We start from the raw sequence: 10950 nt of genomic DNA, 5'->3' as shown, positions 1-10950 counted from the left end.
TATTATAACCCACAGACTATAATAAACATTGACTATTATAACCCACTCAGCACCCCGAACGCCCCCTAAGTTTTATGTTTGATTTCAATTTAGTCCTAAGTTTCAAAATGTTATAATTTTACCCTTGACATTTGAGTTTCAATTTGGTCCCTATGTTTCAAGATTGACACTTTTAAACTCGATTATTCACTAAAAACTTATTTTCCATCTTTAGTATTAATTTATTTTAATAAGTTAAAAAGAATTATAATTAATTAAATTTCACTATTTTTCATAACTTTTAAAATTAAGTTCAAAATTTCACTTTATAATTATTTTTAATTAATTAATAGATATTGATGGAAAATAAATATTTGATGGAATATTGAGTTTAAAAATATAAAATCTTAAAATCTAAGAATTAAATTAAAACAAGACTCAACTCTTAAAGATAGAATTATAATATTTTGAAACGAAACAAAACTCAAAACTTGAAAAGTAGCATTTGAAAATCTAAAAGATTAAAAAGGCATTCTATGGTAAACTAAATAAAAGGAGAATTTCTTGAAAGAAAAAAGAAAAAATAAATAAAACGAGAATTTCACGCACACTGGTAGGTATAAAAGGAAGGTATATAGGTGTATCGTACTTCGGTAATAGGAGTGTCATACCCGCGCAAAGTTTATGATCATCGGCCATTACCGAATTGAACCCTAACTGCAACTGCAAGCTTGCCGGTTGGATTTTGATATTAGGAAAAATCTCTGCTCCTCTGAATATTGAAATTCTCCAACTCTACAATGATCTGAGATTCTTTCGATCGATCCCCGTGTTTCGCCATGGCTATTCAATTTAAATTCAGGAGCTCCGTGAACTTCGACTCGGTGGATATCCAAGGCCGACCTTCCATATCAATTGGCGATCTTAAATTCAAAATTATTCGCATGAAGAACCTTGATACCTGCCAAAACTTTGATCTCGTATTCTCCGATGCCCGAACCGGCCAAGGTATCCATAATTTCTCTGCCACTACCGGTTGCGTGGTTTTGGACTCGGGTGGTAGTAGAGTCCTTGGGTTTAACTTATCGTTCAGTTCATGGTAGTGGATGATTCTTGAGATTTTACCCTTTATGTAACGACGTTTTGACGTAGTTAGTGCTATTGGAATTAGGCAGCTAAGGTTCTATTTATTTTAATTTCACGATGTGATAAACATTTCTGGTTCTCACAGTGTGTGTATAATTCCAATATTTCGAAGGTGTTTAGTTTAAGGTTCCCTTTGATACTCCCTACTTTGCAGATTTGGCCGACGAGAAACTTGAAATTCCAAGCGGTTCTTGCGTGATAGTCAAGAGAGTTCCCGCAGGATCAGTTCCTTCCAATGTGTAAGATACCCTCTTTCTGAATTGTGTTGTTTAAGAGAACAACTGTAGTTCTGGAATCTACAAACCCATTATCTGCATGCTGCTGCGTCCATATTTATATTTGTGTTGTTGGAAAATTAATCGTGTTTTGAGTAACGTATTTTACTTTTACTGAAAATTTTGCACAACAGTAGTTTTCACTTTGTGTTACTGCTACAGAGAGCCTTACACAACTCAATACGAATCCAACTTCCAATTAATTTTAATTATTCAATCCTAACTGAAAATTATCGGGCGGTTTCCCATATCACAATACTGTAATGCAGTGTGCATCACGACTTGTTTGGGAATGTTCAAGTCAAAGACACTGACATGGTTAATTCATCTCGTCCAGTGGTATGTTGATCATTACTTTATTAGTCAGTTGCTATATTCTTGCTTTTTTTGTCTATGAAATGAGGAACTAAGTGTTATTTCATCACGATGAATGACAATATAGTAACTAAACTGGCTGGCAGCTGATTCTGAGTAACTTTGTGACATTTGATGTTGCTATCCTTGTGCCTTATGCTTAGAATTTATCCTAGATGAAGGATTTTCTTTTAATTTTTATTGTTCTTTCTTTCTTTTTTTACAAATGATTATTTGTACAGTTTTGCTCTTGAACATGGTTTTAATGGATGTCTTATTTGGTTTAATGTTAAGGTGACTACTGAAGTTGTATGAGTTATTCTATCTGTTACAATTAGATCTGCAAGCTCTATTTGGACAGTTTTGAAGGCATACTAAGAATTCAGCATATGCATTTTATTTTGATAGCCGTTGCATATTTCTTGATGCCCAAATGGGGTCCCATCCACTTACTACCATGTTGGTGCTGTCAAGTTTTAACAATGCTTCTTTCGTTGGTTTGTTTGATAGCACATTCACTTTTGTGGGAGTCACTCTCATCGCTTCTTGAAATGATTAATTTATTTTTGTTTTATGTTTTGATTCCCCTTGCTCGACAATCCTTTTGAACAATTTTCAGAATGCTGAGACAGACAATTTTGATGATTTTGGTGTCGACTTATACCCTATTCACAAAGCAAACTCATCAATTTCTCTCAATAATAAAAATAACAATGCTGTTAGGTCGCTTTCTTTCCCTATCATTCTTCCCCTTTTAGTATCAAATATATTATCTGCAGTCCTGTTTACTCAACAGGAAATCTTTTGTTGTGTTTTCAGACATTATAAGGAGACTGAAAGAGGATATATTGAGGCTGAAGGAAGTGGTATTAGTGAGGCCATCCAAGGAGGTGTGTACTTGAAATTTTTATGTTGTTTTTGGTTTCTAATCCCGTTCTTATCTAAAAGTTTCCGTTTTTAGATTCAAATAATGGCACAACAGTTGGAGGAACTGTCCTGCAGACAAACATAAAAGTTAATGTTGGCGAGGGCATTGGTTTGGAGAAGTATGATGTTCAGTTAGCCTCTTTCACTCTAATAATTGTTTTGTTTGTCATTTGTTTTGATAATCTGACGTGTCTTACTGGTTGGAACTTGTAGACCAATTGCTCCAGTTAATCATAATTGTGAAATTCCTTCAGAACTGAAGTGTATACTTTGCAACTCACTCTTTGTGGATGCTGTAATTACTGGTTGCTGTAAGCATAGTTTTTGTGAGAAATGTAAGTTCTGGAACCCATTGGTTAAATATATTATTGCCTCTGTATTTGGAAATGTTTCGTGAACTTGTCTGGTAGATACTATGATATCTTAAGCGGGTTTTATTGATACAATAATTTGCTTCAGGTTTTAATTGATAGAACATTAAGGTTTAGGGGTATAAATTGATTTTCCACCCTAATTTTTATAACTGGAGTCACAGATTACCCAATAAATTTTTAATCACAAGCATAAACACTGGACACTGTCATTACCTTTTGTCCAGATTTGAGAAATGTTAAGGGGGGGAGGGCAGGGGAGAGTGAGGGGGAAACAAAAATTTGAAGAGTATTGTTGATCTGTCAAAAACCAGTCCTCACTAGAGATAGCTGCCATTTATTATACGCACGTATTATATAGTCTGGCACCAACCGCTGGACGACCTTCTTCTTAACCTGATAATACAAAAGCCAGTAGTGTTACCAACCAATCTGTTATCTTAGATTTTCAAACTTAAACCCTTGCAAAATTCATTTATTACCACCCACTATCTACATTATGCTTTCAGAGAGGCAATATAATGGAGCATTTAAGTTTGTGGAAGAGAAGATTGAATGTGCATCATCCTGATTGGTTCAGGGATGGGTTTAATAATGAGTCTTTTGTTTGTTTTATCCTTCCTTTCTTAAACTAGCTGAGAAGTACATGTCATGACCATTTGTATGTTAAGAGTGATGTGCGTTCTTTGTTGTAATTTGGCTTTCTAACATACTTCATGTAAACTGTTGATTGCCGGTGCAGGCATTCATCATGTTCTGCTGCAAAAGGCAATGTGCCCTAAGTGTGCCTCTACTAAGTATAAACTAGAAGATTTGTTGCCAAATTTTTCTCTTAGGCAAATTGTTGCCCATTTCCTTGAGTCTCAGATCCTGATGGGCGACTCAGAAAATGCTCATCATCATGAAGCATCAGGTAGAAAAACTATATTTGCATGCACTTTTTATAATAGGTTTAGTGTATAATAATTTATTTATCCTCCTAAACAGATGAAGAATCAAGAATTGAAGGAAAAGACATGCCTTATTTGCCTTATGCTACTAATAGGGGTTATAATCAAGAAGTGGTGGAAGACGTTCCTGTCTCATCAATAAGAAGAAATATGGTAAATCGCATTTTCTTTATTCCTATTATTTGGATCGATAGCACTCATCACAATATTCCACTTCGCCCCAGACGGTTAAAATTGATGGAGCACAAGTTCGATCGTGCCATCCTGATAATTTTGGTGGAAAACCTCATGACCTCCCTCCTTTTGATGATTGTCAAGGTGAAAGCCAGCCCGTTTTTAGGGATTTCAAGCATGGGTTGCTGGTCAATGACTCTGGTAGGATGTACAACTGGAGATTTTCTTCACTGCTAAAAAGTATATGCTCATTATTGTCAAATTTCTCTTTTGTGCTTGTAGATATGCCGAGCAAAATCCAAAATCTAACAGATTTTAGAAGACACAAAAAGGTACCGACTCTTTTTTCTTTCGTGTTTTAGGTTTACGTATTGGCTTGCATTAAGTTGATGTTAAACGTTGCCCTTGAATTAATCAGCGTGGCCGTACTTGTTACATGTGTGGTTCTCTGGACCATCTCATTAGAGACTGTCCAGGTGCTTCAAAACCAAATCCCATGCATCTAATGGGTAATGAATTAACATTCCACTTGTATTTTGAACATTTCGTGGAATCTTTCCTATGAGGGTTTAGATAATGTGTTGAATATTATATTGGCAGGAGCTTCGCCATATTATGCATCACCTTGGCCTTGTGTCAGTTCTTTTACGAACCTATATGGTTGTCCCATGGCTTTCAATACACCAATGGTGCCTGATGCAAATTCTTACTGGGCATCTATTTATGGTGGATACCCTGTCCCAAGGTAAATTTGGTTGTCTTTGGGTTTTTGACATCGAGTATACAGATGCATTTTTGGTCGGAGAGAAACTGAATGGTCATTTAATATGTTTATGACTATTATGTCAAACATTGGAGTAACATTCCTTTTGTAGCTTCTCTTTGAAACTCAGTTCAAAAGATTTTTGAAAGGATTCCTTCTTCTATGTTCCAATTTGAGTGTCATTTTATTCCCAATCCAGTTTGTAAATTTCTTCAATTAATGAAATTTGCTTCTCATAAGTAAGAGTGATTAATGATTTATATTGGCCATTATGTTTCAATGATAGTTACCTTTGAAGCTTTAGAAATATAGTTTAAACTGGGCCCTAGAACTACTGTTTTTTTTTTTTTTTTTTTAAAATTTATTTTATCTACCACCACCACCACCACCCCCCCCCCCCCCCCCCCCCCCCCCAGGGAGAAACTACTGGTTTATTCGTTACACCAGATAAATCTTACAGGATGCGTTAAATATGTCATAACTTTGCTTTATATTGTCCATTTTAAATGAAGTGGCAAGTTATTCTGTTTTAGAGTATATTGGACCGTTTGGAGTTTTCTTTTTGGAGGAGTTACTTTCAGTTTAGTTGTGGTAGGGATTACAGATGATTAAAAGGAGTTCCTTGTCCATCTATCGTTTTGGGGGAGGAGAAGATTCTTATGGCATGTCGGTGTTTTTTGCTTTGTTGTGGGAAGAGAGAAATAATAGGTTGTTTAGAAGGGTGGGTGGGTGGGGGGGGGGGGGGGGTGACCTTTTTCTTTGATGCCCTTGTATTATTTCATTTTTTTCCCTAATGACAATATGATTCATTATATAAAAAATTGGAAATGCCTGAGAAATTATTACTTATTTTTGGGTTAAATTACCAGTTTATTCCTTGAACTTTTAAAGTTTGTGTCAAATAGATGCTTGAAAATTCAAATAATGTTTAATAGGTCTTTCAAGTTTGTGTCATATAGGTGCTTGAATTTTAAAAAATGTTTAATAGGTTCCGACTTTGGTTCCTCGACTTGTTTGACATTTATTAAAATCATGAAGCTTGGACACAATTGAAAATTGATGTCCTATTAGCTACAAAATTCAATTTGTATAAAATGTGATAATTCAAAGACTTATTAGACATGTTCAAGGACTTATTAGACGTGTGATAATTCAAGGACCAAACTTGTAATTTAACCTTTTTCGTTCTATAATAATAGTTGAATAAGTAAAAATGCACGAATGGTAATTAACAAAGCCCCATAAGATAAGTCACGTGATATTCCCAACCAGATTTTGAGCAGTGTTAAGAACCAATTTGAACAATTTACAAGGGTTCAAATGTTGGTTTTTGAAATGTCGAGATCAATTAGTCGAGACATGTCTTCGTATTTATTAACTGACCTTTGCCGAACCTTGCAGTGGATTCGTGGGCATGAGAGACATGAATGCTCCACCACTTCGGAAGACTGAAGAGTTCTGTGCTGGTTATTCAGAATTTGCAGACCTTAGTGACACTAATAGAAACAGGACAAAATCCGAAATTCGTACCTGGAGGTAATCTTTCTAATATTTGGTGATATCAAACAGCGTGTTATAAATAATTGTGTACAGCCTTTTCCCTGTGGCCTATATGTTGGGTTAGCACTTATGACATTTCGCTGCCATTGAGAAAACTTATGAAAATTGGTAGATGATGAGATAGATTATTTGCTGAATGCACATGGAAATCAAAATTTTCTCAATTTCCCAATCCGACTTTGTGATTGGAAATGACTCAAGGCTGCACTCTAGGGGCTTTCAAGTTTCAGGTGCAGAACTTAATTTGAGTCTGCTTGGATAAAAATCTTGAACTCCCAAAAATTTAGTTAAAAAAAAAAAAGTTCAAAATCTTGAACTCACAATAAGTTGATAGAAAATAATCTAGTATTGAGAAGACATCACGTTTCACATCTTTAAATTTTATTTCTAGGCTTTTCCAGAACACTTGAAAACTTTCCAAAACACACTATTTGCGATTTTAGCATTTATTTTGTTTGGTTATCAGGAATGCCCTAAATCCTTGCTGCAAACCTAGTCCTAAAGTCCTAAGTTGGGATTTGGAGAATGTTCAATGGAGTTGGATTATAAGCATAGACTTCTTGTCATCGCTAATTACCATTCATTTATATAAATTGCTATCTTGTTTTTATTTTTTAACTTGACTTTTTCACTCACCAGGGTAATGCCTTTCTCCAGTGAGAATGGGAGTGATGGAGAAGATCATGTTGGTAAGAAGAGACGTCAACATGAGCGGGATGGAAGATCAAGAGACTATAGAATGCTTGTAGAGAAGCAACATCCGCGCAAAGAAAATATCAAAGAAATAAATTGGCTCTATGACGAGAAAAGGAGGAGTTCCTATTCTTCTAAAGATGCAATGATAAATAGATTAAACGAGAGATTAAAGTTGGACACAGAAGGCTTGCCTCGCAGCACCAAATTTCCAACTAATGAGAGATCTGCACATTATCATAGATGCTTCAGGGAGGTTGGTGGGAGGACAGATGAATGTTGCAGTCATGCCGGCTCGAATGACCATAAAAGATACAAACAAAAAGAAGATAACATTGATACGGTTGATGTTGACTTGAAGTGTCATGCTAAGAAACATCACAGCAGCTCGAAGTCAGATTTGGCACGTAGCTATTCCAGCAGTCAGAAACTCCTACAAAAAGAGTCTCGTTTCATGTCTAGATATTCTAAGCACAATGAGCTTGCTCAATATCATCAGCAAATGGTTGGTGGGACAGATTATAATCATGAAGAATGGAATCATAAGTATAAACGAAAAAGGTTTGTGAAAAATTACAGAACTGAATTTTAAGGTAAAAATGTATATTTAGCATGTTACATAATAGATCCGTCTTGTTTCCTTCTTGGTTACATAAGTGCGTGGGCATACTTTTTGTTTACTGTTTTAATTTATTATACTTTTTGTTCCGTCTTAGACTAGCAAGTCCGGATTGGATAGAGGTTTTTATTAAATATATTGACTCTAATGTTACTTGTTCGTATTGTTCGATACAGATTTTGGTATATGGTGGCCTTTTGACAGGTAATGTATTTATGTAATTAACTTTTGTTTGCCTTTTTAGTTTGGAGTGTGGAAGCTAGCAAGCGAGGTTCTTAATTCATGGAGCAATGGACGTTAAACTATGGAGGATTTTGGTAAGCTGATTTTGTTGAAGCAGTTGAAGGTACGTTTCTTTCGGATGGTATTATGGGGGTTGAAAGCTTAAATAATAATATAATAATCTATAATTGCTCTTAGTTTGGGTGAATATTGAATTTAGAGGGAAAATAATCAATTTATACCTCCAACTTAAAATCCTACACATCTCTATTAATTAAAACTAAAAAATTAAAAAAGGTTCATGAATCAATTTATACTCTTTTTTAGATTGTCTTCAAAGTGCTAATGCAAAATTTTCACACGTGTAAATGTTGTGACTGACATAGGAATGTGGGAATTAGGTGGATATTTCGGGCTTTCATAAATATATGTTCTTTTCATCCATTTCTAATATTTCTCTAATGGTTTAAATTAATTAAAAAGAGTTACGTGGATTTTTTCCCAACTTTAGAAGGATTTTTAGTGAATAATTTTATTTAGACAATTTTGAGTTAATATTGAAAGGAATAAAGTATAAATAAATAGAGTTGCTAGTTCATGTTTTTGAACTTTTATGTTGTGTTAAGTTTTGGAACTTAAAATTTTTTGAACAGAAGCCAAGATTCTCAATTTTATATTAAATAAGACCCTAAATTTTAATAGTATTTGACATATACATACATATATATACATACACACACATATATACACACAGTATTTATATTCTTGAACTTTTAATTTTATTCTGACAGATTTCAAGTTTATTAAATCACTTCTAAAAAAATCATGAACTTCTTGGAAAAATCATAGTTGGACAGACACAAACTCAGTAATTATGTTAAAGTTTTAATTGTTTTTAGACTTTAATTTAGTCTGTATTTTTAACTACAATAGGAATGGTAGATGTGGGGTGAAAATTAATCTCTCTATTTTATTAGTTTTTAAAATTCCATTTTGGTCCCTGTATTTTAAAAATTGTGCAACTTGGAGTATGAAATTCAAAGGGATCAAATATAAAATATAATTGGACGAAGGAACTTTGGGGCACCCTTAGGGTAATACACCTAGTGTTGTTTCCACAAAAAATATCTTAAGAAGATTATGCAGGATGTGAAAGGGTTTATCTAGAAGAATCACGTTATAATTAGGAAGGTGTTTTATCAGCCAATTTCATTCTTTTAACTAATTGAGGAAGAATTTGCAAATTGATAAAATCTGGCAGATAAATTTTCTCCCCTAACATGAAAATACAATAGATTAATAGTCATTCGATAAAAAACAAATCATTTGAATATCTCATTTTCTATCCCATTCAATAGAGCAATTATGATCTGAAAGTTGACCAGAGTTCGTCCCAAATATGCTCTAGAAAGATTAGATGTGATTAGAGCAAAAATCGAATAATTCTATGTGGTGGAACAAAATCAAAATCTCTCATTTCTTGGCGATTTTTTTTTTTGGATTTCTAAAGAAATATTGTTATGTTACCTTGAACGGTGCACCTCTGGTAGCATAGTCGAGACAATGTTAGCACCTGCACCAAATAGAAAATTCTTGTTTTCGAAATGTGTCGAAACTTTGGGTAGCCAAAAAAAAAAAGTGGGATTCTATAGAGTAGATAATAGAATAGGATTGTTCCATTATTACTAAAAAAAATAGACCCCAAGACATTTAGATCTAGTTGTACTTAAACTTTAGGATCTCGTTTGTGAGGAGGTATCCCTTCTCCCGAAGTTACGTGGCTATTTTGCCTTAGAAAAAATGGGTTTGGATCTCCCTCAGAATGATTTGGAGGATCTAAGAGGCATATTGATTTGTGTATTTCTCATATGAATTCATTTCGAACATCTCATAATATTTTCAAAGCGTTCACGAATATAATTTAATTTTTAATTATAGAAAGGAGGAAGATACTTTATATATAGATTCATAGCGTTCACGAATATAATTTAATTTTTAATTATAGAAAGGAGGAAGATACTTTATATATAGATTCATAAAAGTATCTTGCCATGACCTTGTCTTGAATGATCAAAATTTCTGTCGAGGGGATTTTTAATTTCAATATATGGAATAATAGTTTATGTATTAGCAAATGATATATTTATGGAATTGCAAGACCTAAACAGGGGTAGAATAGAAACTTTTGGTAAAATACCCACTTGTAACAAGATTCATCTCAATTGGGTTATATGATTTTAGCTTTGGTGGGTTGCTTTATTTCATTTGATCACTCATGCTTATTGAAAAGCGTTATTGTGTTTAGGATATGGGTCCATTATTATTCACTCAGTGGAATCTGTTGGATATTCTTCGGATAAAAGTTAGAATATGGTTTTTATGAATGGTTCAACAAAGCATGTGTCAAGTACAAAAAATGTTGCTTCAATTAATTTTAGTCATTGTATTTTCAATTATCCAATTTTTCCCGTATTTTCAATAAATATTAAATTTAGCCTCCAATGTTTTTTTTTTTTGTTGATTTTGAATTTCTTTTGTTATTTAGTAACATTTTTTTACTACAGATTTTGAAAACATATTCACGTACTGGATTTTCTTGCATGAGAATTATTATTATTATTTAATTAGTTTTGAAATAATTATTTTAACTATTTTAATTATTAAATCATGTGGGATTGAGGTTTGAGGTCTTCAAAATCATTCCCTATTTCTCCAACTAAATTGCGGTTACCATTCTAATTTTCGTGGGAAAAAAATTCTAATTAATTACAGATATTTCAACTATTTTCAAATATAAGAAAATGAATCAAAATATTTATAAATATAGTAAAATTTTTACTATTTATGTCTATCAGTGTCTTGATAGACACACATAGTAGACTATCACAACCTATTGCAGATAAACTATGATATTTTG

The 10950-nt window shown here is 33.4% G+C and overlaps 1 protein-coding gene across 4 annotated transcripts; it reads left to right on the top strand.

Moving 5' to 3' along the window:
- Positions 1-629: 629 nt before the first annotated feature.
- Positions 630-10297, top strand: LOC120075688 (uncharacterized). 4 transcript variants are annotated; one of them, XM_039029293.2, is made up of 16 exons: positions 630-987; positions 1280-1364; positions 1670-1739; positions 2374-2477; positions 2574-2644; positions 2716-2800; positions 2895-3016; positions 3795-3965; positions 4040-4155; positions 4227-4377; positions 4459-4508; positions 4595-4685; positions 4777-4921; positions 6341-6475; positions 7139-7753; positions 8056-10297. In XM_039029293.2, the coding sequence occupies exons 1-16, from the start codon at positions 819-821 to the stop codon at positions 8072-8074; spliced, it is 2199 nt and encodes a 732-aa protein (XP_038885221.1). In that variant the 5' UTR covers positions 630-818; the 3' UTR covers positions 8075-10297. The 4 variants fall into 4 exon arrangements, with proteins under 4 accessions (XP_038885221.1, XP_090169416.1, XP_038885222.1 ...); XM_090313290.1 differs by having other exon boundaries at positions 7157-7753; positions 8056-8477; XM_039029294.2 differs by lacking the exon at positions 8056-10297 and having other exon boundaries at positions 7157-7986.
- Positions 10298-10950: the final 653 nt, after the last annotated feature.

This window comes from Benincasa hispida, chromosome 4, assembly GCF_027475165.1.
Source record: "Benincasa hispida cultivar pf3 chromosome 4, pf3_genome.v1.1, whole genome shotgun sequence".
Lineage (NCBI taxonomy): Eukaryota > Viridiplantae > Streptophyta > Magnoliopsida > Cucurbitales > Cucurbitaceae > Benincasa > Benincasa hispida.
This window is presented reverse-complemented; position numbering and strand designations above follow the sequence as displayed.

Excerpts from the sequence above, each read along its gene's own strand:
- LOC120075688 (XM_039029292.2), top strand. The coding sequence starts at position 819 with ATGGCTATTCAATTTAAATTCAGGAGCTCCGTGAACTTCGACTCGGTG. Across the intron at positions 2,478-2,573 it reads AAAAATAACAATGCTGTTAG|ACATTATAAGGAGACTGAAA; the intron begins GTCGCTTTCTTT and ends TTGTGTTTTCAG. Across the intron at positions 4,156-4,226 it reads CATCAATAAGAAGAAATATG|ACGGTTAAAATTGATGGAGC; the intron begins GTAAATCGCATT and ends ACTTCGCCCCAG.